Below are 26033 nucleotides of genomic sequence, written 5' to 3' on the forward strand. Positions count from 1 at the left end.
CTTCTCACAATTGCACCTGAAGGCAGAGGGTGTAATTATCCTCCATGACAGAGAGGAAGGAAACTGAGTCTCAGGGACAGCGTGTGACTTGCTCAAGGCTGGAGAAGCTGGTGTGGCGCCCTGTTAACCCCGCCCTGGGCTGGACTGCGGCACCCACTCCATGAGCCTCTGGCAGTTGGGGTCCCAGGAGCTGCCTCCCGTGGCTTTGCTCTGGAGAGGAAGGGTGGAGTAGAGGTCAGAGTCCTGGACCTCACCCCTGGGGACTAGAACTTGACCTTCAGTCCCCGGCAGGACACTCGGAGGTGTACCCGTGGGGGCGGGTGGGGCAAGAAGACCCTTGGAGGTCCCAGGACTCCTCCATGAAGCCACTGGTGCAGCCTGGACCCCTGGGGTACACACCTTATCCCTGCTTCCATCTGAGACTCCCGTCAGGGCCGCACTCTGCCAGGGGTGCCCCGGGAAGGCCTCCCTGTGGTGTGACTGGGGACCCCACGCCTTGCGAGGACACCTCCCTGCCAAGGACTGGGGCCCGAGAAGCCGAGGGGCTGCAGGGCAGGGGGAACAGAGCCCCAGGATGGTTCATAAACACACACAGAGCATATCCCACATTCCAGTCGTTGCTGACCTAGGTACTGAGGGTCTAACACCGCAGGGAGCCGTTCTGAGCTCCGGATCACGGATGAGGAAACTGGAGCCCAGAGAGGGGCAGGGGTGTGGCGGGGGTCTCATGGGGATTTGGAGGGACTCCTAGGCTGCGCCTCTAGCCGGATGGGGGCTGTCTCAGTTTGGGGGGCACCTGCGGTCTGGGCAGCAGGCTCCTACTTACAGGTGGCAGAGCCAATGCTCGGAAGGGTCCCCAGAGTCAGCAGATCAGCAGATGAGCTGGTCTGGGACCTGTGTGCCTGGTCCCAGTGCGTGGGCTTGTGTCCACGCACCCACTGGACCTCAGTTTCTTCATCTGTAAAATGGGGGTGAAATGCCCTGGCCCTGCCATCCCGTCGGGCACTGGATGCTTGAAAAGCTCCCAGCACCACAACCTCAGGAGAGGCCCAGCCCGAGGGGTCTGGAAGCCAGGTGGATAAGGTGAGGACCAGGAGGGAAGAGCCTTGAACGCCTCCTCCTCCGTGAAGTCCTCCCGGATGCCCCTACGTGGCTGGTCCCACATGGTGTGGTGGGGGGCTCTGAGCTCCCACCTGCCCAGCTGTGCCCCCAGGCTGCAGACTCCCGGGGGCCTGCAGAGAGGATGCTTCAGTGCAAAGCACAGGGCGTCAACATCATCTGAAGAACCAGGATGATGGGGGTGGGTAGGTGGGTGGGTGGGGAGTCCCTGAGGGATCAGCGAGGGGCCAAGGGCATCCGGTGGGGCAGGCGTCCAGTCCGGAGGGCACAGCTGGGCCATGCGGTCTGTGCTGCAGTGGGGTAGGCCAGCACCTAGCTGGCCCCGGGGGAGCCGGGCAGACAGGGAGGGACCCGCAAGGAGGACAGTCAGGGCTGGTCCTGGGCAGACTGGCTGGGCAGTGGACCTGCTGAGGCCAAGACACGGAAGAGAACAGGACACCCCCGGGGAGGCTGTCGGGGAGCCCTGTGCCTTCCTCCTGCCGGTGGAGGCTGGGGAGGCCCCAAGGGGCAGGCGGTCAAGTGGAAACGGCGGGGCTGGGGTGGTGGGCCAGCCAGGGAGACAGCAGTGGCCCAAGCCCGGTAGCAGGGGAAGGCGGGGGCCATTTCCCCGGTCCCCCCACCGTGCCCCCTTCCTGCACCTGGGGGCGCCCTCCTGTTGGCTGACACTCAGCTGACTGGTCCCTGACCTCCCTGGCCCACAGCTTTCCTGGCTGCTGTCCAGGGGTCAGGGGTTGGGGGTGGCGTTGGCCCTGGGGTCAGGCAGGTCCGGGTGGGGCATTCTAGCTCTGTTTTTAAGGTGGCATGGGGTAGCCTTGGATTGGTCCCATTGCATCGCCCAGCCTCAGTTTTCTCCTCTGTGAATTGGGAACAGAGACCCCTCGGGCATGGGGTCGGCCCCAGTGGGTGGGAGGATGCGAGGGGTGACTGGTCCCATGGGGGTCTTCACCTCATTCAAGGGTCCCCCTCACACCTGCCTCCTGAGCTCCCCTGTCTGGGGCTGGGGGGGTGGGTTGCGTCCGGGGGTCGGGGCACTGAGAGCCTCCAGAGGGGCTGAGGAATGGGAGGCGGCGAGGGCAGAAGTGTGAAGAGGCAGGGGGTGGGCAAAAGTATGGGGTGTAAACCAGGACATGAGGGTGGGACAGCCATCGCGCAGAGCCGCCACCTCTGCTCAGGCATCAGAGGCCTCCAGGAAGCGGGGGCAGGCGCCCAGGGACGTTTCCTGCTATTAATGGAGCTTAATCTAAACAGGCCCTAATATTTACCTCTAGACGCCTCCGGCCTCTGAGGGTGCCGTCGAGCGAGAGTGATGAGCCCCGGCCAGGCAATGCCCTTCTTACCCCGTGCTTCCTGGGCCGTGTGTGAGGCAGGACCTGGGGGCCTGGGGGCTCAGGTTGGAGGCCCCTGCCGGGTGCCCAGAGCCTCAGTTTCCCTATCTGGGAGACGGGGGTGACAACGCAGGCTTATGGGGAAGCTCAGAAGACGGACGGCTCAGCAGCACTTGCCTCGTACGCCCGCTCCGGAGAGGTGCCACAGTCCCTCCCTCGGTGGCTACCAGCTGACACGTCTCCTCCCTCTCCCTCCAGATCATACCTCTGGGTGACCTGACTGGATGCTGTGGACAGTCTGGCTGCCCTGCCCACGCCTATGTTCTCTCCCTGGGCAGGCGGAGTTGGGACCAGGCTGGGGCGAGGACCCGTCACTCTGCTGGCCTGTGCCCCTAACCAGCTACTGTGCCCACTCACGGCCCACACCTTACCACCTGCATCCCCTCCAACCCTCGCCCTTCAGAGGCCCCTGGGCCTGCCGCCAGCAGTGACGGCAAAACCACGACCCCACGACAGTGGAGCCCGCTGTCCCCAACCACAGGATAGTGAGCAAAGTTGGGGGGGCGAGGGGGCCCCCACCTGGCTCAGTGCCCCACGGCGACCCCTGCCCGCCAGCCAGGGCGCTGAGTCAAGGGCACGAAGGGAATAAACAGTTTTAATTCAGGACGAGGATTCCTCGTTAAGGAGAATGTTTACACCAGATATAAATACACAAGCCACCTCACATCACTTGGGCTTTTCAAAAATCTGGGAAGGGAGGCCATGTGGAGGGGACTGCAGAGACTTCACACTCTGGCCCCTGTGGGAACAAGGACAGTCCCGGTCTGGCCTCTGGAGGCTCCTGGGCCTGTGTCCCCATGGAGGGAGTGGGGAGGAGCCAGCCGTCAGGAGGAGGAAGCAAGTGTCTGGGGAAGTTGTGGGGTCACGTGTGGTGAATCCCTTGCACCCAGCCCCCTGCCCGCCAGCGCAAGGCCACAGAGAGGAGGGAGACGAGTGGAGAGTGGGGGAAACTGAGGCCCACTTAGCGAGGGCTCTGCATGGGGGCCATCAGACAGCTCTGGGGGGTGATGGAAGGCTCCCTTGGGCCCTGGCATCCTTTATCCCCACGGCTCTTCCAGTCCCTGAGGAACCCAGGCTGGATGGTGGGATTTCACATGTGGGACAAGGGGAGGGGGCCTGGCCACCCTGGATCTGGATCCCAGTCTTGCCCTGGGCTCTTACTTCCATGAATGGTGGGGATTAACGAGACACTGGGTGTGAAGCGGGGCCAGACAGACCTGGGACCCAGCAGGTGCCCGGTCAATGTTTGCCGAGACCCACGCTGGCTCACCTACCTTAGAGACCGCCCTCCTCCTTGAGGAAGGGATTGTTCCAGAAGAATTGCAACCCCTCCACCCCCAAGCACAGCAGTCAGCTCAAGTCAGCCACTCACTCTTTAGTATAAATTAGAGTGAGAACCTGGGATAGGATCAGGGCTGCTGACCCTGGAGGAAAGCCCACACGTGGTGCTGGGCTGGGACAAACACCTCACGCTGACTTTCCCTCCTCTGCTGTGTGACTGCCCAGGTGCCGGCTTGCAGGCCGGGGAGAGACAAAGCTCTGTCAGAGCCTCCCTGCCTGAAAACCCACCCTAAGTGCCACTCCCTGGGGTCAGCATCGCTGACACCGTGGGCTTCTTGGCACAGACAGCCCCCTCCCGCACCCTCCTCTCCCAAGAGCCAGGCCCCTCCTCTGTTCCATGGGGCTCTGGGCCCGTCTCTGAGCTGGGAGGTGGGGGGCGGCTCCATACTGTACCCGGCACCCAGTCAAGGCCAAGGATGGTGGTCCTGATACTGACAACCACACCCCTTGCTTCTTGAGCACCCGGGCCCAGGAAGCAACCCTGGGTCCAGCTCCCCCACCACTTCACTGAGCAGGCCTTGGACTCCCCCGGGCTCCAGCATCTCCCACCTTGGCCACCCCACAAGGTCCTAGGGCCAAAGGAGCCAACCCCACGGGGCTCCAGCAGATAGTACTGGTCTTGCAGTACCTGGGTACTCTATGACCCTGGCAAGGTCCTTTCCCTCTTTGAGCCTCAGTTTCCTTGTCTGTAATATGGGGATATAAATGGCCTTTCTGCCTCCCAACCAGGCCTTGCACTAGGGCCCTGAACTCGGGGCCAGGATACTCTGCCTGGAGCCACCGAGCATGTAGGACATTTTTTTTTTTTTTTTTTGGCTGCACCGTGTGGCATGTGGGATCTTAGTTTCCTGACCAGGGATCGAATTCATGTCCCCTGCGGAGTCTTAACCACTGGACCACCAGGGAAGTCCCATGCAGGACATTTCTCTGCAGACAAAGGGCAGACCTGGGGCCCAGATACCATCTCACCAGTTTCAGTGGTGGTGGCCACGTGAGAGGGTGGAGCCTGGTGGCTAGAGGCGCCTGGGACGCCCAGAGCTCCTCTCTCACAACAGACGCCCTCCCCCCATACAGCAGTCTAGAGACGGCTCACGGGAGCTTGAACGTTCGACTAGAAGGCACGCAGAGGCTATCCTGGAGTCCAGCTCAGAGGAGGCGACCAGAGGCCCAAGCCAGAGAAATGCTCCCTCCCCAGGAAAGGCAGGGAGGCATGATGAGCCAGCTGAGAGGGAGAATGAAGGGTTCTGAGTGTGGGGAGACGGTGGCCTTAGGCCAGCAGGCCTGGGTTCCAGTCTCTGTGTCTTTGCCCTTGGTTTCTCATCCATAGGATGGGCTGTGAGCCTGCTGCCCTCCTGGGCCAGCGGGCAGGGTCTTCCAAGATGGTTCCTAAAGTGGGGGGCTTTGGGAAGATTTTAGCGGTCTCCGTGGGGCAGGCAAGGGGATGTTGGAGGAGGTGGGGCTGAGTTTTGATTGGCCATCTCCCACTCATGGCACCTGTACGTGCCACTCAGCCTCCCCCTCATGGCTGGCGGGTGGAAAACAGTCTCCCCTTTGTAGGGTAGTTTCTGGTTCGAGCGTCAGCCCAGATATCACAGTACTCACAGCAAAGCACCCCACGGTGTCAGGCTGTCTTTCTGTGTGATTTATGGATGCCTCACACGGAGGCCCTGCAGACGTGAACCCTTCACGTCCGCTCACATAACATCTGCGTCCTCTAACACTTCCTTTCTGTTCTTGTTCTTCTCTCTTTGTGGGGGAGGGAGAAAAAGGGGGAGGGGTGGGGAGGGAACCTCTTCAGGTTATCTTTTTAACCCTCTTTGAAATTCCCAGTATCTGAAACATCTTTGTCCATGTTTCTCAGGAAGCCCTTCTAGAGGTTGAGTGGTCCAAGTGAGAAGCAGCTCCTGGCCACCCCTCTGAGTTTTCAATGGATACAATATTTACCTTAGGGATGGCAAATTATCAGCATTCGGACCACCACATCCTATCTAGAGCCCATGGCAGACATTGCTAATCAATCATAGCACAGTGGCCTTAGACACTTCCTCCACGCAGTGCCCCGGGCAGCCATCACCAATTGATCGGGTGAACCCAATTTGCCACCCGGGTAGAGCAGGTATCTGTGCTGTCCCTGACCTGGCATGTCCAGTCCAGCCCTGACCTTTGGCCCCCTTGCAAAGTCCTACCAACTAAGCCTCAGGCCCATGAGCCAGGGCCTGCGTGAGGGCTCGAGGTCTGGCGCCGAGGATGTGATGGTGAGCTGGGTCCTTGGAGCTCTTGCGCACGCCGACCACGTCGCAGCTGTTGGGCTCGCGCTCTGCTCCATGCCGGCGGAAGAGGCCACGGACAGTGTTCTGGAAGCTGCTGGTGACGAAGCAGTAGACGATGGGGTCCATGCAGCTGTTGAGGCTGCTGAGGGTCACGGCCACATGATAGACCACGAGGCTGGTGTGGTGGGGCACGTCGGGCCACAGCGCCACAGCCACCTGGCGGGCGTGGAAGGGCGTGAAGCAGACGAGGAAGATGATGAGCACGGTAAGCAGCAGCTGCACGGCCCGCACGCGGCGCTGGCGGCCCTGGCGCAGCAGGCCCGGCCGGGACAGCGCACACACGATGCGGCCGGTGAATATGCTAATGACCAGCAGCGGCAGCAGGAACTCCAGGACGGTCAGCGCAAAGACGCGGCAGCAGGGCCCGCCGGTGGCCGTCACGCCCAGCACGGACAGCGTCACGGCGCCGGCGGCCAGCCACACAAAGGCGCACACGGCTCTGGCGCAGGCAGGCTGGCGCCAGCGGCGGCAGCCATCGGGCTGCACGATGGCCAGGTAGCGGTCCACGCAGATGCAGGTGAGGAAGAGGATGGAGCAGTGCATGTTGAGGAAGTAGCCAAAGACGTGCGGGAGGGCGCAGCGCAGGCAGCCGCGGGTGCCGTAGAAGACAGCAAAGCGCGTGGGCAGGGACAGGCCCACCAGCAGGTCGGTCACCACCAGGTTGATGGTGTAGGTGACCGACGGCGTCTTGGCCTGGGTGCGGCAGCCGAAGACGTACAGCGCCAGCCCGTTGAACACCAGCCCCACCAGGAAGATGGCGCCATGCACTGCCATCAGCGCCAGCCACAGGCCCGGGAAGGCGGCGTGCAGCTCCTCGTCCAGCAGAGCGAACAGGTGGAACAGGGGCATCTCCGGCACGCTGACGTTAGTCCACACTGCCGCCGCCGTGGCATTGGGGGCAGCCATGGCCGAGGGCCCTGCGGAAGACGCGGAGGGCGTGACAGCGGCCAGCGCACGCCCGGGGCCTGGAAGGAAGGAGACCGGGTTACCCTGGGGTTATCGGAGCCCTGCCCCGAGGCTGGACCTCACCTGGCTCGTCTGCCCACCCAGCACCCCAACATTCCCACCTTTGTGCCTTTGCCTGGCCTGGCCCTGGCACTTGCCGGTGTGGAGCTTTAGCAGAACGCTAGTGCTCTGAGCCTGCTCCTTGCTGTAATGGGAGGTGAAAAGCCTTGCAAGACTGTCACCGGGACTGAAAGATGACAAAGGCGACTGGTGTGGCACAGGTAAGATGATGGGCCAAGCGTGTGGTGTCTGAGCCTGGGCTCCAATCCCAGTTTCTTCCTCACTCGCTGTGCAACCTCACGCAAGTCGCTTAACCTCTCTGTGCCTCGCGTCCTAATCCATATCATTGGGACTACAGAGCTGCTGGGAGGATTAACCGAGCACAGCAGTGCTCAGCGCATCATTAGCTGGTGCCAGATAAACCACAGTTCTGCTAGGACAGAGCCGTGCCCACGGTCACCCCAGCCCACAGCTCCCGCACCCGTGCGACACAGCCCCTGTCCTCCAGGCCACCCATCTGTTCTCACCTCCTGCAAGGCTGGCACCCGGTCAATGCCCTGGGTGAAGGTCCTCACAAGGGCCCAAGGGGCTGGGACCGGGGAGCTGGGAGTCAGGCCCCCTGGCCACCCGTTTCTCCCCAGCCCTGAGAGGTGGCCACATTTGCTGTCTTGGAGGCCCACGTGGGGTGGCTCACTGGGGTGGCTCACTGGGGCTCGAGCCTGGAGCCAGGTCCCAGCAGCGGCAGCACAGCAGATGTGAGTTAAATAAACACTGTGCTCCCTGCCTGGTCCAGGCCTGGTGGCCCAGACACCGCGGTGGGGGCAGGCTGGGGCTGGGGCCGCCCACCCTGTTTCTGCTCCTGCTGAGCTATTTAACTTGCTGAGATTTATCCCTTTGTTTATAAACGAAGGGTTAACAGGCTCCCACCCCCGCCCTGGGCCAGGCTGATCCTCCAAATAAGGACATTTCTGTCTTTTTCAGGAGAAAGGAGAAGGCTTTGGGGAGAAGCAGGGAGGAGGGGAGGGCACATGGGACATCCCAGGCACAGTGTGCCCTCCCCCACCCGCAAGGGGCGGGAAGACCCCTCCCCCTCCCTGGCGACCAAGCGAAGTGAGGCGTCTGCTGTGAACAGGCCTCACACGCCCACTCCCCCTGGACAGCTACTGCACATCCTTGAGCAACAGGCTCCTTCTGGCAGCTTCCACCCAGTGGAAGTCGTGCCCGCTGGGGCGCTGGGGACTGAATGCCAGCCTGGAGGGGGTGGGCACAGCAGGGGACCTCTTGCTGGCTGAGGCTCAGGTCCCAACCCGACCGGGAGGCAGCCCCTGGCAGGGCAGGCGGCTGCCTCTATCCTCCAGCTCAGAGAGGGTGGCATCGGCTGAGCCTCTGTCTGTGGGACGCCGACCCTGGGCGTCTGCTAACTCTCAAGGCTGCCGGAAGGAGCCGGATGCTGCCCAAGACTGTGTCCGGGCCCTCTGGCCCCCTCCAGTGCAAGTGGGCCCGGGCCTCAGCTCACGGGGTCCTCTGGGAGGGCTGTCCTCTGCCCGGTGTCCCCAGCCCCTAACACACAGGGTCCTTGGATGTGTTTGTCCAACGGCAGCTCAGGGAGACAGGGAGCGAGAGCGATGGCCGGGGCAGGGGGAGGCCTGTGGGCGCGAGGGGTTGAGGAGCGGCGAGGGCAGGTGATGAGGCTAGGCTGTGGGGCTGGCATCCTGGGGCCTCAGGGCTGTGGGCTTCGTCCTCAGGCAGCGTGGGCCCCCGCAGTCCCCCGGGAAGGAGAGGGATGCCTCCCAACGCGTCCCTGCTCTACTGTGGAAAACACGATGCCTCGGCAAAACCCCAGGAGGAAGGGCCCAGGGAGAGAGGAGCTGGCGCCAGACACACGCAAACGGGTTTTTGAATTTCCTTCCGCGTGCTTTTCGGTTTTCCAATGTGTCTGCACGAGGTCTGCATCCATGTGACCATCAGAGACAAATAATAAACACCACAGACGGTTTCCTCTGGCATTCAGTCCCAGGATGAGGCGGGCCCGGGGGAGCCTGCCCTCCCCGGAAACGCCCCAGGGACAGCCTCGCATGCCGGCCGGCACCTCGCTGAAGGTGCTGGCAGTGCAGGCCAGGGCTGCGCGCCTGGGGCTCCGGAGCAGGGGGATGCGCGGGACGCCCCAGAGGCCGGGCAGGTGAAGACAGAGGACGTCAGCCAAGCACACCGTGACTCTCAGCTCCGAGAGTCTGAGCCTGATCTGGTCCCCGCCCTGGGCCCCGACCCCGCTCACACACTGAGGTCAGTCCCGGAACACCACGAACCTTGGCATCTGTCACGACGGCCGAGCTCAGGTCACGGCCACAGCCCGGGCCCTCCCATCCCCCTGCTTTCTACACCACCACCTCTTCCCCTTTGCTCTCTGCTGAGTCTGGCTGTCTCTGTCTATATGATAAGACCCCCGCCACCCCACCCTGCTTCGCCACCCCCAGCACACCCCTCACCTCTCACGGTGATAACACATTGGTCTGATTATTCACTGACCGCTCTCTGGGGGCATCTACTCACGATCCCTTTTGTTTCGCAAGATGAGGAACTCAAACCCTGAGACCCTGGGCCCTGTGGAGGTGGGCCTGCTGATGGCCTCGGGGATCCACAGTCCAGGGCGCTCGGCTCTCTGGGGCCGGGAAGGCACTGGGCTGGGAGTGTCTGGGCTGAGCTGCCTCCACCCCACACGGCCTCAGGGCAGACACTCCTTCTCCGGGCCTCGGTTTCCCCCGTGGTCTCCACTGCCTCAGCTCCTGGTCCTCCTTGAGGCTCCACGGGGTGGACCGCTCCATCCCCTGAATCTGCTTTGGTCAAGCGCGAGGCCTCCCGCGGGCCCCCCGACCCCTGGCAGAGCGCCCCCCTTCCATGCTCTCAGCACTAGCCCTGCCGGTCCTCCAGTCTGAGACTGACGGGCTCTCGCGTCCACCGTGTCCGCTCCTGCCCTGTCGGCCCCATACCCCCACCTGCCAGCCCGGGCTGGGCCTGTCCACACGCCCGTGGGAAGGTGGGCCTGCCTCAGTGTGGTGTGAGATGTCACAGCTGGTGATGGCTGGGGGCGGTACGCATTGCGGGGAACGCCCGAACAGTAAGAGTAACCAGCGGAGGTGCGGGCCGGGGGCTGGCCCCCACTCACGAGGGGTCACCCTGGGTGTTGATTAACCTCCCTGAGCCTCAGCCTCCCTGCCCGCAAAGGGATGTAACAACAGCACCTTCTTTCTGCAGCTTCCGAGCGGGTTCAGGGCATCGGTTCCCTTGCAGATCCAGGCACTGGTGATGGTACCTCCTTACCCACCTGGCTCCTGGCCTCCTCCACTCACTCAGAGGAAACCGAGGCTCTGGAAGGGACAGGCCAGAACTCGAACCTGGGTCTGCCTAGGGCGAGCCCACAGCTGGGTCCTCGGGCCTGAGGGGGGGCGGGCACCCAGGCAACGGTCCCCTCCTCCGGCAGGTGCACGGCGGGCACCCACTCCCCACCTGCCTTCCGCCCTGCTCCACTCTAAATGGAGCCTGGAATGAGGGCAAAGGAGAGAAGCCTCTGCTCTTCTGTGGGGATAGCCTGACGCTGGCCCTCACACCCCGTCTGAGTGGGGAGGCACAGACCTGGGCCCTTCGATGGGCCCCAGGTGGTGAGCAAGCAGAAGAGTCCCAGATACCTGGGTTCGAGCCCTGCCACTCCCTCGACCCTGGACCTTGGCCAGTCAGTGAGCCTTTTTCTCCTCATCTGCTAAATGGGGTCACTAGTGCTTTCCACAGCCTGAGGAAGCCAGTCTGAGGGTGGAGGCGTGGCCCTGTCCCCTCGCCGTTCTTGGCAGGTGCCCTAGTCCTGGCTGAGGTGCAGCGAACCCTGCAGCGGGGTTCAGCTGGCTGGATCCCGGGGGGGGGGGGGCACGTCCTCGTAGTACCAGCACCGTGCCGCGCTCAAGGTCTGGAAACTGCCCCAGGCTGGGAGCCTTTACACATCTACCAGCCACTACCCTGGCCTGCTCCGCCCACCCACGCTCAGGCCCTTCCCTGGGCAGAGCGGAGGGCACGCGGACCTGCTCTCCGGGGGCTCAGGGTCAGAGGGGGAGACACACAGTGGGTTGGGGGGACTGGAGCAGAGCCACTGAGAGTCTCGACTCTGGCCTGGATGCCCCACCCAAAGCCTGGCTCCATCTCAGAACCGGCTTGTGACCTTAAAAGTCTCCGAGCCTCAGTTTCCTCATCTGTAAAGTGGGCAGAATTGGAATCCATCTCTGAGGCTGTACCGACACATTGTCAAGACGTGGCCCTGGAAGGGTCCTGAGGAGATTTCGGCTGGTGGGGGGATGGGAGATGGGCCGAGTAGAAACAAAGGTGAGGGTTAGTTAGGGAAGGGGGGTGCCCTGTGGAGCACGGCAGCGGGTGGACGGCAGGGCAGGCAGGCAGGCCTTGCAGAGTGGACTCTGCACAGCCCCAGGCCCCAGGGGCGAGTGCTGGTCCTGGGTGGACTGAACAGCTGGAGTGCAGTTGTACGGGAGGGGAGGAGGTGGGGCCCAGGGCTTCGGGCCCCTGGGGGCCTCCCTCCTCCTGCACCTCTCTTCCTTCCTTTTTCTCCTCCCGCCCTTCTCAGAGGAAACTAGGGTCTTGGGAGGAAGGGTCAGGAATTCCTCCACTGCCCAGGCTGCCCAGGTCTCAGTCTCCCCATCTACGCAATGGGCAGGTGGCTCTGAGGGTACTTCCAGCTCTGAAGCACTTCAAGGCTTGAACATGCCCACGCCTTTGGGAATGTCTTGGCCGCGAGACTGCTCTAGAGGGCTCTTCCAGGGAGCAGGACAGAGGGATGGTCGTGGAATCCTGGCGGCTTGGGCACTGGGGCGAGACGCAGGCCCAGTGCTTCCCAGGCTAGGAGGAGCCCTTGGGACCTCTGGGCAGGAAGTCCCAGCCTCCCTCCACCATGTGTGGGATAAAGTCCTTCAGTGGTTTGGCGCTGCTCGGCTCCTAGCCTCAGACATGGGCTCCTGGAACACGGAACCCCAGGCTACAGTGCTTGGTCACAGGTGGCCTCATGAGCCCAGCCCAGCCAGTCACTACCAGCCCTGGGACTTTTGCTGGCAGCTCTCTTCCCTGGGGTTGCCACACTAGTTGGTTACGAGACTCAATCTGCTGATGGCCGTATTCCTCTAGAAGAAACCCACCAGGAGGAGAGACTAAGTCCTGACAGGGTGGTTCAAACGCCTGGATCCAGCCCTTCCTGAAGCTAGTAGTTTGGGACTTGGTTATCTCGCTCTTTGGCTTAAGTTACTTTGGAGTTTCTGTCACTTGTGACTAAAATAATTCTGACTATACCCTCTTATTCACCTGTCAGCTTTCTTCAGTTCAGATGCCTCTTCCTTCAGAGAGCCCTCCCTGATTGCTTCAAGTAGATTTGCTGCCACTTCTGGGCCCTCACTGCACCCGTGGCTCTGTCATTGCCTGGCCATTTGTCCAGTTTCCCCACTAGCCTGTGAATTTTTGGAGGACAGGCCTGCACATTCACATTCAGTATATGTCAAGTGGGTGAGTGAATGAATGTGTAAAAGCTCAGCTTGTGGGGCTTCCCGGGTGGCACAGTGGTTAAGAATCTGCCTGCCAATGCAGGGGACACGGGTTCGAGCCCTGGTCCGGGAAGATCCCACATGCCGTGGAGCAAATAAACCCGTGAGCCACAACTACTCAGCCTGCGCCCTAGAGCCTGCGAGCCACAACTACTGAGCCCACGTGCCACAACTACTGAAGCCCGTGCGCCTGGAGCCCATGCTCCACAACAAGAGAAGCCACCCCATTGAGAAGCCTGTGCACCGCAGCGAAGAGTTCACCACAACTAGAGAAAGCCCGTGTGCAGCAACAAAGACCCAACACAGCCAAAAAAAAAAAAAAAAAAGCTCAGCTTGCACTCCTCCGAGGACGGGGAACTCACTACCTACCAGGTTAGCCCACTGTAATGCAAAACTCTCTGAAAATAAGAAAGGTCTTTCTATATTGTAGCATAAATTAGCTTTCTCTGACCCAAGACTATAGCCCCTGGCCTCCCTAGAAATATGTCTGCTTTCTCTGCCCCCTACCCATGGGGCCCTGGGCAGAGACATCTGGATTCCTCCTATCATTGTGGAGGGGGCACAATCCATATTTTATCAACGAGGATGCAGGATGCAGAGACAGGGAGCTTCAGCAACTAGCCTGGGGTCCCCCAGCTGGGCCCTGGGGCTTCTGGCCGTAGGTAACCTGTGGGCCTCCCTCCCATTGCCCCACCTGGCCTTGGAGTGAGGGTTCTGACCCTGCAGGGGTTCTCGCTGAGCCTCAGTCTCCACTTGTGTGGAGTGGGGACTGGCACAGCTGTATTATGCTGCCCCTCAGGGCTGCTGCGGGCCTTAGCTGAGATGGAGCACCTGGTGCAGGTGTGGAGAGGTGCGGGAGGGTGCGGTGGAGGTACACTGCTGCCACCTGGTGCCTGGCGAGGGTGGCATGTCTCCCCTTACCCCCCCAGATGTGCAGACCTGGAGCTCCAAGACCCTCTAGGGGAGGCATGGTGGGTGAAGGATGTCTTCCCCTCCCTAATATGCTCTCCTCACAGGCATCTGGTTGAGTCTTCAGAGGTGGGATTGCTGGGGCGGGGGTCCTCCCTGGGAAAAGCCTCAGGTTCTGAGCAAGGCTAGGGGAGCCCCCTCCCCAGTCTCCTCGCGCCCCAACTGAATGGCGACGCCCCAGGCACCCTCCAACCTCCGTGCCTTTGCCCAGGCTGTTTCTCCTCCCCCACTGCAGTATTCCTGCCCGCTTTTAGGGCTTCCTCTTGGCCTCAGCTCCTCAGGAAGCCTTCTCTTTCCACCGCGGCTGGCCCAGTACCTCTCCCAGGTGTTCCTCCCCCAGCACTGTCCAGCCCGGGACTGTCCCATGGTGCCTCCCCATCAGACTGCGAGCATCTCGGGGTGGGCCTGGTGGGGTCGGGGGTGGGGCAGAGCTCCTGTCTGTTCCTCTAGCACACCCAGAACAGCCGGGTGCAGAGCAGCATCCATCTTTCTCTTTGGCTGAGTGAACCGCTGAGCGGGCCCGGCAGGGCCTGCAGGGAGAGGCCCGTTGCTCACCCAGGCATTCGGTGCCCTACCCGCCTGGCCCAGCCCCTGTACAGACCACCCAGTGTCCCAGGGCCCTGCACCTGGAATTGGCTTCCGCCCTCGGCTCCACCCTCGCTACCCACCAGGCTTCCCAGCCGAGCAGGGTTAACGCCTCCTCCGGGAAGCCCACCCAGTCACCCTGACATCGTCGGGGGTCCGTCGGTCCCCCCTGTCCTCCCCCTCCCCCTCCCCGTGGCTCATCAGAGGTGTTTGCTTCAAGTCTCAGGGCCTCAGTTCCTTCATCTGTGATGCTGGGATTGATAGTTGTTGAATGGACAAGTGAGCAAACCAACAAATGAAATGCACAGAACAGCTGGGGGTGTTGGGTGGACGAACGGCCGCAGGTGCCCCCCCCAAAAGAAGGTGTGTCATGACAACAGCAGCAGTGCTAGAGACCCCTGTTTTCCACCTGAACGGAGGCCTGCCCGGGCCCGCCTGCTCGTCTTGGGGAGCGGCCCGGGTCACACCAGTGCTCAGTGCAGGACTTCTCAGAGCCTTTGTGAAGCTCTCAAACCCGGGGAATGAGCATCCTGCCCCAAGTCACCTGGGCCTGCCCCCTCCCGGGGCTCCCTCCCCATCCAGCCTGAGGGCCGCACCAGCTCGCCACTGAACACTGATGGGGGGTCATGCCCCGCTGCCTCCACCTGCAGCTTTCGGGTCCTCGTGTGCCCAGAGACACAGGCCAAGACCCAGAGGCCCAGGGTGCCAGCACCTGCCCACCAACTGCGAGGGGGACCCGGGCCACGCTGACCTCCCCTCCTCGGCAGGTGGGGGGAGCATCCTGACCTCTCCTTGGCTTCTCTTGAAGCCACCTTGCTGTCCCTGTGTGTCCTCTGTGGCCGCACAGCTGCCTAGCAGACCCCCAGCCCGCAGCCGGGCTGCTTCCTGTCCTGCCGTGTACAGGACCAGGGCAGCCAGGGGGCCTGGCCTCAGCCCTGGGCAACAGGTACCTGCCTGGAAGTGTGGCCCAAGAGCCCGCCGGGAGGGACAGGCATGGAGGACAGGCCCAGCCTTTTTCCTGACCAAGGTGCCTGGAGCATCTGTTGTGAACCAGCCGCCATGCCAGACACTCTGCGTCCACACAGCAGTCGTGGGTTTTATAGACAAGGAAGTGGAGGTCCAGAAAGGGGAGTGACAGGCCCTAGGACACACAGCGTGAAATTGATGGAGCTGGGACTCAAACCTAGGTCCACGGGCTCCTGGCCCAGGCAGGGGTGGGACCAGGGAGGGGTGAGCATCTCTGGACCTGGGCTTTGTGGGTGATCAGATTCTGGGTACACAGAGTACCTGCATATGCCTGTGCCCCTGTTGGGGTGACCCTCACAGCCTCCCACGGCCAAAATAGCCATTATTGGGGGAACCATCTGCTTGTTTATTTTTCTGATTATTCTTGGTCTCATGGCATCTGCTTTAGAACATTGCCTGCTGTTTTTGGCTAGTCTGAGTCTCTGCTTGTTCCATCCAGGGACAGCTGGGACCTTACTGAGGCCCCCAAGGGGGCCAGTCCGGCTCGTGGTCACCCAGCAGGTCCCGGGTGGCGGCAGCTGGAATCGAGCTCCCCATCCTGGCCAGGGCTCCCTCCACCCAGCTCAGGGGGAGGGGTCACTCATGGGTGTGGGTGGAGTGCCGGGCACCTGGGCTCCCCCATGGCTGACTCGGCCTCACCTCCCGCCATCTGAGAGCCCTTGGCTGAGACCCGGGCTCTGATGGAAACGCAAGCTCCTCCGGGAGGGGCAGCCTCAGGCGTCGCCGCACATGCGGGTCCTGCCAGGGGTCAGACAGCCCTCCCTGCCACCCTGGCTCATCCCTCACCTGGTCCTGATGGTTGCAGCTGCTGCAGTACCTGACCGTTTCCCCCGACCCAGCCTCCCCAGGGGCACAGGTCATGGACCTGCGGCTGCCCCTGCCCGGCCTCTGCCCGTTCCCTCGGCCTGCCATGCCGCCTCTGCCTGCGTCACCTGCTGAAGGCCCCCGGCACCAACAGTGCCCACGCCCACAGTCCTCCCGGGGCCCCTGGACACCCCTCCACTGGGGCAGAGCCCTAATCCCACGCTTCGTAGTTTGCATCCGAGATGACCCCTCCCAGGGTCTCACGACTCCTCCCAAGATGCCCCACATTGGTGCTGCTGTCCTCATTCTGCCTGTGAGGAAACTGAGGTACAGAGAGGTTAAGTGGCCTGTCTGGGGTCACCCAGCTGGGGGCGGAGGAGCTGAGATTTGAACTCTGCTCTGTGGACCCTCCGGCCTGCACCACGCCAGTGAAAGTTTACCACGTCCCACTGTGCAGAGGAGGACTCAGAGGCCCAGGGCACACAGCCCAGTGGCAAGGTCAGAGCAACAATGAGGACCACATGCTTTGGAGGCATCAGACCTGGCCTTGACCCCGGTGCTGGGGGCACAGAGGGTCTCAGGCAGATCTGGCTCTAGCTATGGAGCTCGCAGTCAGGGGCAGGGTGGGGGGAGTGGGCTAGAAAGTGACTGGGGGGGCCACTTTGGCTGCTCAGGAGCAGGAGGACCTGGGGGAACAGTGCTCCAGGCAGTGGGACGAGCACAGCAAGTGCAAAGGTCCTGAGGTGGGAACAGTCCTCTGTGTTCAGAGGACCGTGATGGGTCTGAGGGGCAGCCTGGGTGTGGTGATAGCCAGCAGGGCAGAGCAGGGTTGGGGTCCACCAGTGTTCTTCAGGCCCCAGGGCCGCCTCCTCAGGGAGGCCCTCCCGGATCACCCAGCTCCCCGCACACCTTCACCTCCACCTGCTTTTTTTGCCTTGCAGCCCTCCCACCACCTGACAGCTTCATATTTATTTGTTTCTTGTTTTTCCCCTACTGGACTGGCAGTGCCGTGAGGGCCAAGGCCTGGGCTGTGGCTAAATGAACAAACGAATGATTCTGAGAGCCCCCTCTGGCCTCTTCAAGCCTTAGTTTCCTCACCTATAAAGTGGGTGTGCTGAGACCCACCTCATCACATCAGGTTACCGCAGGACAAAAGGAGACCAGCCCGCAGGCTCCCAGGAGGTGCTCAGGAAACGTCCAATCCCCTCCCCCACACAACGGGGCTGTAGAAGCAGCAGACTTTGCTTTTTCTGAGGCTCAGAGATGGGCAGCAACTTGTCCATGGCCACACAGCCACGAGGGGAGGTGGTGCCCTGGTAACCCTCTGGCTGGGAGCGACCATAGGTTGGCAGAAGAATATGGGGGCCGCTGGTAGGGCCAGCCGCCTGTCCGAGGGCTGTGAGCTGCTGCCACCACGCCTCCAGTCCCTTCCGTTCCCAGTCCTGCCCCAGGACACACAGCTGCTCCTCGTCTGCCCTGCCCAGCACCCTGGCCACAGGCCAGTTCCCAACTGGCCCTCCACCCCCTCGGGACCCTGTTCCTGCTGCCTTCTCAGGGCCGGCACCACCAGCGAGCCAGGCGGGGGCAGTGCCAGCTGCGAGGTCCACGTAGGGGGCTGGGTGGGCCCTGGCCCTCAGTTTCTCCGGCCCTACAAGGGTGGGGAAGGGCCGGGCTGGGGCCTAGGACCTGAGCTGTGGGATGTCAGGAGGTATGCCCTGGTCGGAGCCTGTCCCCACAAATCCCTCGCCCCCCGGCCCTGCCCCAGCCTGGGGGATGGTGGTGGCCAAGGTCCCAGAGCTCATCAAGTGCCTCTGGGGTACTGCAGCCCCTTCCCTGACCTCTGGGGCCGCCCAGACGGGGAAATGGAGGCACCCAGCAGATGACCAGTGAGAGTGCTGAATGAATGAAGGAAGGAAGGAAGTCCAGAGGAGGGGGCTTGGGATCCCTGCAGCACAGGTGGGGGGATGCCCCCTCGAGCCCTGGGGAGCTCTCCCTCCCCTACCCCTCGCTTGGCCTGGTCAGCTGTAGCTGCCCTCACCCTCGCCCTCAGTTTTCCCTTCTGTACAATGGCTCCCTGCAGGGTGGGACCGCAAAGCCACTTTTGGGCTCTGAGTTCTCTCCAGCCCGGGTCTTTCTCCGCCCCTGCCCCCTGCCTGCCTGCCTGCCTGGGGCGTGAGGACCCCGGCACCGACCATCTCATCTCAGGGAGGGGAGGCCCGGCCGGCCCGGGGCGGGGGGACTCACCGCAGCTTCGCCCGCGTGGAGAGGAGACGGCCGCGGCTGCGGCTCTGTGGGCCACTTACTCCAGCTTCCCTACGGACCTCGCCTTCCTGGGGGCTGACGTCAGGCCCGCGCTCGGGGCTCCTTTTGGGCAAAGGCAGCGGGGGGGTGGGGGCGGGGGCGGGGTGGGGGCGGGGCGGGCGTCTTCCCCGCCCCCGCCGGCCCCCTGAGGAGCGTGGTTCAGGGCCCTGCGGGAGGGAGCCTGGGGCAGCGGAGTCCGCAGGCCCGGCCAGGCAGAGGAGGAAACTGAGGCACGGAGGGCAGAGCCGAAGCTGCACCACGCGGGAAGGGGAAGGGGCACAGCGGCTCCAGCCTGGCACTCTGTCCCCCACAGCGTCCTCTGTGGGGAGGCTGCCTGGGCCCTGGAGGGCTCGGCTGGCACTCAACGTGTGCTGTAGGAGCCGGGGGCACACGCACGTCGGTTTTCTGCCTGGGAGGGGACAAAGGCATCCCGGGCTGCCTCTGGCCATCCCGGCTGCCCCGTGCAGGTCTGGGTTGCCGCGCTGCTCTCCAGTTCCGTTTGCCTGTTCTGGCCCTGGGTGGGGGGGCCCGTGACCGAGGTCTCGGACGTGTGTTGTCTGGGTCTCTGTTTGCGTCCCCTCGTGTGTGTCCCTGGGGTGGATGTGGCCTCGCAGGGGCACACGCATGCCTGACGCCGTGCTCCGGCCTGGCGCCACGTTGTGACCCAGCATAACCTCTGTGAGTGCTGGTGGCTCTGCGGGAACACAGAGGGTCGGGTGCGCAGGAAAGACCTGGACGTGACAAAGCCCAGGAGGGTGGGGCGGTGTGTCGTAAACCTCACTGAGGACACAGGCCGGAGACAGGCCCCTGGCCTCCACGCTCTGAGCCTGGTGGGGGGCTCTGAGCCTGGTGGGGGACGCGGCTGCAGTGCACCAGCGGGAGGGAGCGGGGTGCCGCAGGGCGCAGGCCAGCCTGCTGGGGGGGCGGGGTCAGGAGGGCAGCACAGCCCGGCAGAGGCAGGGGTGACAGGAGGAGGCAGCCTGGGCGGGCAGAGGCAGGGGAGGCCCTCGGGCGGCGGGAGCTGCGTGCCAGGGTCCCCGTGAGCAGAAGGCAGGGGAGCCCCGAAGCTGGGAGGAGCAGGGGACTTCCACACCGGGTTATAGCTGCCCTTGTGGGGACCAGAATGGGATACTTGACCCGAGGGCAGTGGGGAGCCATCGAAGATTCTGGGGGAGGGTGCTCCTGGGAGCAGCCTCGCTGCCCCCCTCAACCGGGCTCCCCACTAATGCAGGGCTGCGCCCACAGGCTACCGCTGTCTCCTTAGAACACTGTCGTATCTGACCCAGAAGGGGAAACTGAGGCCCAGAGCGGTGCAGGAGCCCCTGGCCCATCCAGGTCCCTGACCCGGGCTGGCACCGGCTCCTGTCTGGCAAGGCAGGGGCAGCCCGGGTCTTGCTGGGGGAGTGTGGATTCCATGCTGTTTGTGTGCGGGGCAGGGGTAGGGGCAGCCTGGAGGCGGCCAGGATGTGGGAGGGTGCCGGAGGGCTGAGCCATCTGAGGGTCAGATTTTATGAGCTGGAGGCAGCCCACGGCCGCTGAGTCACTGGCAGGGCTCGCCAGGCCTCGCTCGTACTCACTCTGAGGGCCGCGGGGCTCTAGCCTGGCGCGGGAAGGCTGGTTCCCAAAGAAACCTCGGGGAGATTCTCTGGAATGCCACAGACGCCATGTACTGCCGGGGAGCACCTCCCACCCTAGGGGGCTCTTCTCCGTAGGACCGAGGGGGTCTGGAGTGGGTGCCGGGGCCCACAAGGCTCGGGGTGACCACCCCCAGCCGTGGCCCTCAGCGGAGACAGGGGCACAGGGACAATCTCACCCTTGTCTCTTCCACAGGCTGGGTCAGGCCAGGCTGTCTGTGTCTGGGGTCAGGGGTCAGATGTTGGCTGGGTCAGGGGTCAGACCCCTTCCGGTGGGTCTGACGCAAGCAGTTTAGGGCGGGGCTGCCCCTCCCGGAGCCCAGCCTGGCAGAGAGGCCGCCGAGCCCGCAGAAGCCCCCCGCGCTCACGGCTGGGTTGTGAGGCTCCACAGTTAGTGTCTCAGGACGCAGCTCCCCTGCGGCCTGCCGCTCTGAGGGACTAAACCACAGAAGCCGCAGAGCAGCCCAGGGGGGCCGAGGGCAGGCGGGGGACACGCGGCAACAGCCAGGCCGCTGCTGTCACCACCCTGGTGCCTGCAGCGCCAGCCCTCATCCATCCTCCCTCATCCCGGTGCCGCTGGAGGATGTAAACAGCGCTGGGACCCAGGCCACACAGTCGGCCCGGGTGAGGCGGGGCGACGGGCGCTGCGGGGGAGGGGACGCGGGCCAGCTGGGTGGTGGGGGAAGGCTCGCCCCCAGAAGGGGTGATCCCGGCCAGACAGGTGGCAGCCGGGGCTGGGTGGGTGGCTCAATGGCCACGCACCCCCTCCTGTGCTCTGGACTCCCTGGCAGGGCCCGGCACCCACAGGGGAGGCCCGGGGAGGCTGTGGGGGTACCGTGTGTGTGTGTTTTGTGTGTCTGGGTTGCGGGGCCCCTGGGCAGCCCTGTGCGCGAGCCCGGCTGGACCCCTCGCTCGCGTGCTCTGAGCCTCAGGGTGTCCCCATAGAGTGGGGGCAGCGTGGCCGGTGAAAGGCCCCAGGCCAAGTCCCCTCCTCTCAGGAGGCGCCGAGTCCTGCCCGCTGCACGTGGGACGTTTCACAGGAGCACTCAGCCCCAGCACACGTGGGGACCAGGCCGCAGGTGGGGCCTCAGCCTAGGCCCACAGCCGCCAGTGGGAGAGCTGGAGAAACCCGGGCCGGCTCTCTGGAGGGTGAAGGAGGCGCAGATGGGGCACAGATGCCCACCCGTCCCCCACCCCTGTGTCCTTAAATGCACGGAGCTAGTTTGGGCGGGCCAACTAGAGCTGGAACCTGCATTGTGGGGAAATGTCCAGGGCCCTGAGGATGGGCCTAGAGCATAGTTGTGGTGGGAGCTTGCTCTGAAGCTCGGGGGACCACCGCCCCTGGGCTTTGTCTCCTCAGTTCCCTGAGCCACTCTTCCAGGTCTCCTCTGTTACCCAGAAGCCCCTCAGAGCTCATCGTGTGCCACCTTCAACTTTTACAGGTGGAGAACTTGAGGCCCAGAGACGGACAGAGACCTGCTTAAAGCCACACAGCAAATGGATCGCTGCAGATGCTGGCGGGAACCAGGCCTGGGCTTCCGTGTGGCAGCCCTAACTTTTGGGCCGCCTGAGTGACCGGAGCAGGGTTGTTTAATCATTCGTTCGACGCAGCGTCTGGGACCGTGAGAGCAGCCATCCTCGTGGGTCCGCTGAGACTGTGGACCTGACCCTGGGCGAGCCTAGGGTGAGATGGAGGGGGGGGCTTTTGGTGCTGCTGAAGGGGAGCCTGGGGACTTGGCAGAGGTCCCGAGGCCCCACGGAGTGAGGGGAGGGGCCCCTGTGGGAATGGCAGGGAGGTACATGGGGCTGGGGTCATCCTTGAGGAAACCGAGGGAAGCCCTAGGTCTTTGAAGGGTGGGTCCAACCCAGGAGGGCTTGCAGGAGGAGGAGGCCTTGTCAGCAGCCCTTGCAGGCCTGGAGGAGCCATGGTTCCAGGCAGCAGGTCTCAGGGAAAGAAAGTCAGAGTATCGTTCACAGAGGGAACCGTGGCCCCAGCAGGGTCGCACCCTGAGCTCTTGCTCTACCCCCCGCCAGGTGCTGTTTCCGGGTTTCCACGTGCATCACCTCATTTACACCACAGCCCTGAAAGGTAGGTGCGGTTATGATCCCACTTTACAGATGTGGGAATTGCTGCCTAGAGCTAGGCCACTGACCAAGTCCCCAGCCAGAGAGGAGCTGGCTGACCTCTCAACCCCACAGCACATTTTCTCCACATCCCAGCCCTGAAATACAAGTGTCCACTTTCACCCCATCCCTATGGCACACGCAGACCCTGAGGCCAGCCCTGCTCCGGCCCTTACATGCTTTTATATGCACTTGTGTGTATGCACACGTATCACATGCAGGACACACACAGATGCACACAGACCAACACACACCCCCCTGCACACTGCTAAGCACACGCACACACAGACCTGCATGTACACACATGGGCACAAGACGCACACTCACACTGATGTCCCCCCCCCGCACACACACGGACGTGCACGCACACGCATGACACACACGCCTCTCCCCAGCTTCCTGCTTAGCGTCAAGTCCCCTTGGGAGGCGTGCGTGCAACCCCCTCGCATGTGTCCCGGCTGGGCTCTGGCGGCCGGAGGAGGAAGAATTTCCAAACAGGAAGAGCTCACTTGGTGGCACCGTCTTCCCTGTGTCAAACATCCCAATCTGGCCTGGCTGAGGGGCAGGAGCCTGTCACCGGTCCCGCCGGCCCTCCTGGGATCCGCACCGGCTCGGTTCAGCTTGGCTGTGGAGCCCACCCGCCCAGGTGGCCCGACCTCTTACAGGTAAGCGAACTGAGGCCAGGAGTGGGGCTCGGCTCTCCAAACTCAGCTGCTGCTTCAGCCCGCTCTGACCTCCCCAAGGTCTGGGCAGGTGCTCCCCCGACGGCTTACCTATGACTGGCCGGGTGGGGCAGGGGTGCACCTCGGTGTTCCCCACACGGCCCTCCGCGGGGGCACCCTTGTAGCCATCCTGGGCTGATGGAGGGGAAGCGGGGCCTGAGGTCACGCAGCTGGGAAGGGGCGGAGTTGGGGGTTGAACCCGGGCAGTAGCCCGGGGGCCTGCAGAGCCCCGCGGCCCTCCGTGGGGGCACCAGCCATCCTGGGCTGATGGAGGGGAAGCGGGGCCTGAGGTCACGCAGCTGGGAAGGGGCGGAGTTGGGGGTTGAACCCGGGCAGTAGCCCGGGGGCCTGCAGAGCCCCGAAACTGCCCTGCTGAGCAGGGCTGCTTCCTCTGAGGAAATTTCAGGAACCCACCCGCCAGGCACGGTGGAGAGCTCCCCACATCCTGGAAGCCCCGCACCCGGGGCGGGGAGTGCTGGTTCCAGGTCTCTCCCAGGTCGAGGGCCCTGTCCGCAGGCAGTCTTATGCCCAAGCCCTGGAGGCCCAGGCCGGCCTCCAAAAGCTGCCCCAGCCTGGCCTGGGCTGTGGCTCCCTTGGCAGCGCCAGACTGGCCCGCTCAGGTCAAGGGCTGGCCACATCCCCTGCAGGGCCTTGGGACCTGCTTTCTATTTTAGCCTTTCCTGGCCTCTGGAAGGCACCATGGGACCGGAATAGCTCTGTCTGTCTCTGTCTGCTCAGCAGGACTTAGAGGGGTGCCTCCGGGCGCCTGGGCTCTCTTTGCCGACCCTGGAGTGGGAGCAGGACCGGCAAGGGGGCAGCAGCCATGCAGGGGCACTGTCGCAGCCGCCGCTATTCTCTGCACAGCCCTGTCTACCTTCCCTCCCAGCAGATAGTGAGCTCCCCGTCACTGTAAGTGGCCGAAATAGAGCCTGGATGGGCACATTCCAGAGCTGCTGAGTGGGTATCAGCATTGGGTGGACAGGAAGACTGATGGCCTCTGAGGGGTGGGACACAGAGACCCCAGACTCTAAACATCACTGATTCTAGGATTCTGCGATTCCAAACTGCTAAGATGTGGTCACTTCTAAGAGTCTGGGGTTAAAGTTTCCGGGACAGGCTCTCCCCAGGCTCCAACACCCCTCCCGGAGACAGAGATGCCACCCTGAGGCCTCTCCCCACTGTCTCTGGGGGAGGCTGAGCTCCTTGCCATAACCACACCTTTGCCCCCACTGTTCTCGCCACTTCTCTCCAGATCCAAATCCACCCTAGCTTTGAGGCCACCTCTTCCATGAGGCCTGCCTTGACTGGCTTCTCTAAGCCCCGGATTCTGAGGGCAGTTTGGGCCCTGGTCACTTATCTGGATCTCCCCAGGCCAACTCTGTCTCTAACTGGATGTTTAGGTCCCCCCAGACAGGGCCAGAATTTTACTTGTTTCTCTCTCTCTGATGCTCAGTGTATGTGAGGCTGTACAGTAGGAGCTCAATGAATGCAAATGCCCACTCATTTTTTTTTTTTTTTTTTTTTGGCCGCGCTGCACAGCTTGCGGGATCTCAGTTCCCCGACCAGGCATTGAACCCGGGCCACGGCAGTGAAAGCATGGAGTCCTAACCGCTAGGCCACTAGGGAATTCCGAAGCCCACTCATTAAAAAAAAAAAAATTACTTATTTATTCTGGCTGCGCCGTGTCTTCACGGTGGCACGCGGGATCTTTTAGTTGCGGCACGCGAACTCTTAGTTGCGGCGTGCACGTGGGATCTAGTTCCCCGACCGGGGATCGAACCGGGCCCCTGCATTGGGAGCGTGGAGTCTTAGCCCCTGGACCGCCAGGGAAGTCCTTGCCCACTCATTTTGAAAATGGGCAGGCAGCCTGGCATGGCCCCGTCGCAGGCACTCGGACCCCTTTCCTGCCTTTCCAGGCTTCCCCAGAGAGTCTTCCAGTGTGCTTCCTACCCCTCTTACAAACAGGCCGCTCTTCCTGGTGGCCGACCTCCTCCCCTCCTGCTGCAGCTTCCTCATTCTTGCTGAGTTTTAGGGCCGCTCACCCTGCCCTCTCCTCCGGGGGCCAGCCAGCCACCTCTTGTTGGTGAAGGGGACGGGGTGCGGGGGGGGATGCACCGTCAGTACTACCCCTCCCTCTCACAGGCAAGGAAACGGACTCAGAGAGGGCAGGGGCCCGAGGCCACCCAGCTAATGGGCTGCGGGGCGAGGATTTGAAGCAGGCACTTGGGGATGGGATCCCCACGTTTCTCCAGCTGATGGGGCACGGTCGGTGGCGGGAGCCTGGGTTGGCCCCTGTGCCTCCCGAGGGTGCCCTGGACGCGTCCCAGCCTCTCTCCTCCCTGACCTTGGTCTGTCCATCTGGGCAGCGGGGGCAAAGCCCAGATCAGGGGGGGTGGGAGGATGTCCGGGTCCCCGTCCATGGAGCCCCACCCCCTGCCCACCGCCCTGAAGAGCCGGCAGCTGGTGGGAACGGGGGGAGGGCTGCTGTTTCTTTTGGCTAGGGCAGAGCTTTCTGGAAAGCTGGCGCCAGTTCTCTGGGTTGGTGGGTGGGGAGGGCACTGGGGTGGGGCATCAGGGAGTGGGCAGGCACCGGCCAACGGGCAGCCACACAGAGGTGCAGGATGGATAGCCCCCGGAGTCCCCACTCAAGGCCCTGAAGACCAAACGGCTCTGAGATGGGAAAGCAGCAGGTGAGTTACAGCTGAAGGCGCTCAAACTCCCTCAGCCGTAACCAGCCGGAGGGTCTTGGGAGATCTTTATGGGTTCCGCTCAGAGTGAGCTTGATACTTCCCGCTGCAGAACGATCAGTGTTTGGTGGAAGGGGCAGCGCCGGACCCCACTGGGGCGTCGTGTGATAGACAGTATGTACGTTTAGTGTCTTTCTCAAGTTGGAACCGGAAAGGCACGCAGCCCCGGCAGGTTCACAGGAGCAGCTGTGTATCTGACAGCCTCCTCCATTTTACAGAGAACTGACCCCGGGTGGGTGGGGGCTGCACGGGGGGCTGGGACGTCTGCTCCCTGCCAGACCAGAGTCCCTGGCTCTGCTGATGGGGTGCGGTGTGAGGTCATCTCCCACTAAGGAAGCACCTGCCCCCCAGATCGG

General features: G+C 63.1%; 1 protein-coding gene and 1 long non-coding RNA gene across 9 annotated transcripts in view; one reads left to right on the plus strand and one right to left on the minus strand.

The window, feature by feature from the left end:
- On the minus strand, positions 1–20345 carry GPR20 (G protein-coupled receptor 20). Of its 5 annotated transcripts, none has more exons than XM_028483757.2 (3): positions 20264–20345; positions 18394–19181; positions 1–210 (listed from the first exon to the last, which is right to left on the minus strand). In XM_028483757.2, the coding sequence occupies exons 2-3, from the start codon at positions 19119–19121 to the stop codon at positions 93–95; spliced, it is 846 nt and encodes a 281-aa protein (XP_028339558.1). In that variant the 5' UTR covers positions 19122–19181; positions 20264–20345; the 3' UTR covers positions 1–92. The 5 variants fall into 5 exon arrangements, with proteins under 5 accessions (XP_028339558.1, XP_028339559.1, XP_028339556.1 ...); XM_028483758.2 differs by having other exon boundaries at positions 18394–19144; positions 20264–20286; XM_028483755.1 differs by lacking the exon at positions 1–210 and adding an exon at positions 3086–7140.
- Positions 19387–26033, plus strand: part of LOC102980776 (uncharacterized) — a 14738-nt gene continuing 8091 nt past the window's right edge. The window contains exons 1-6 of one of the 4 annotated variants that reach the window (XR_008616525.1): positions 19387–20116; positions 21527–21768; positions 22119–22173; positions 22604–22873; positions 23672–23839; positions 24470–24891. This is a non-coding gene — a long non-coding RNA (uncharacterized lncRNA). Of the gene's footprint in view, positions 20117–20622; positions 20709–21526; positions 21769–22118; positions 22174–22603; positions 22874–23671; positions 23840–24469; positions 24892–26033 lie in introns of those variants that run through there. The other 3 variants (XR_003678177.2, XR_003678178.2, XR_448523.4) reach the window with 3 other exon arrangements.

The sequence above is a fragment of the Physeter macrocephalus genome, unplaced genomic scaffold, assembly GCF_002837175.3.
Source record: "Physeter macrocephalus isolate SW-GA unplaced genomic scaffold, ASM283717v5 random_65, whole genome shotgun sequence".
Lineage (NCBI taxonomy): Eukaryota > Metazoa > Chordata > Mammalia > Artiodactyla > Physeteridae > Physeter > Physeter macrocephalus.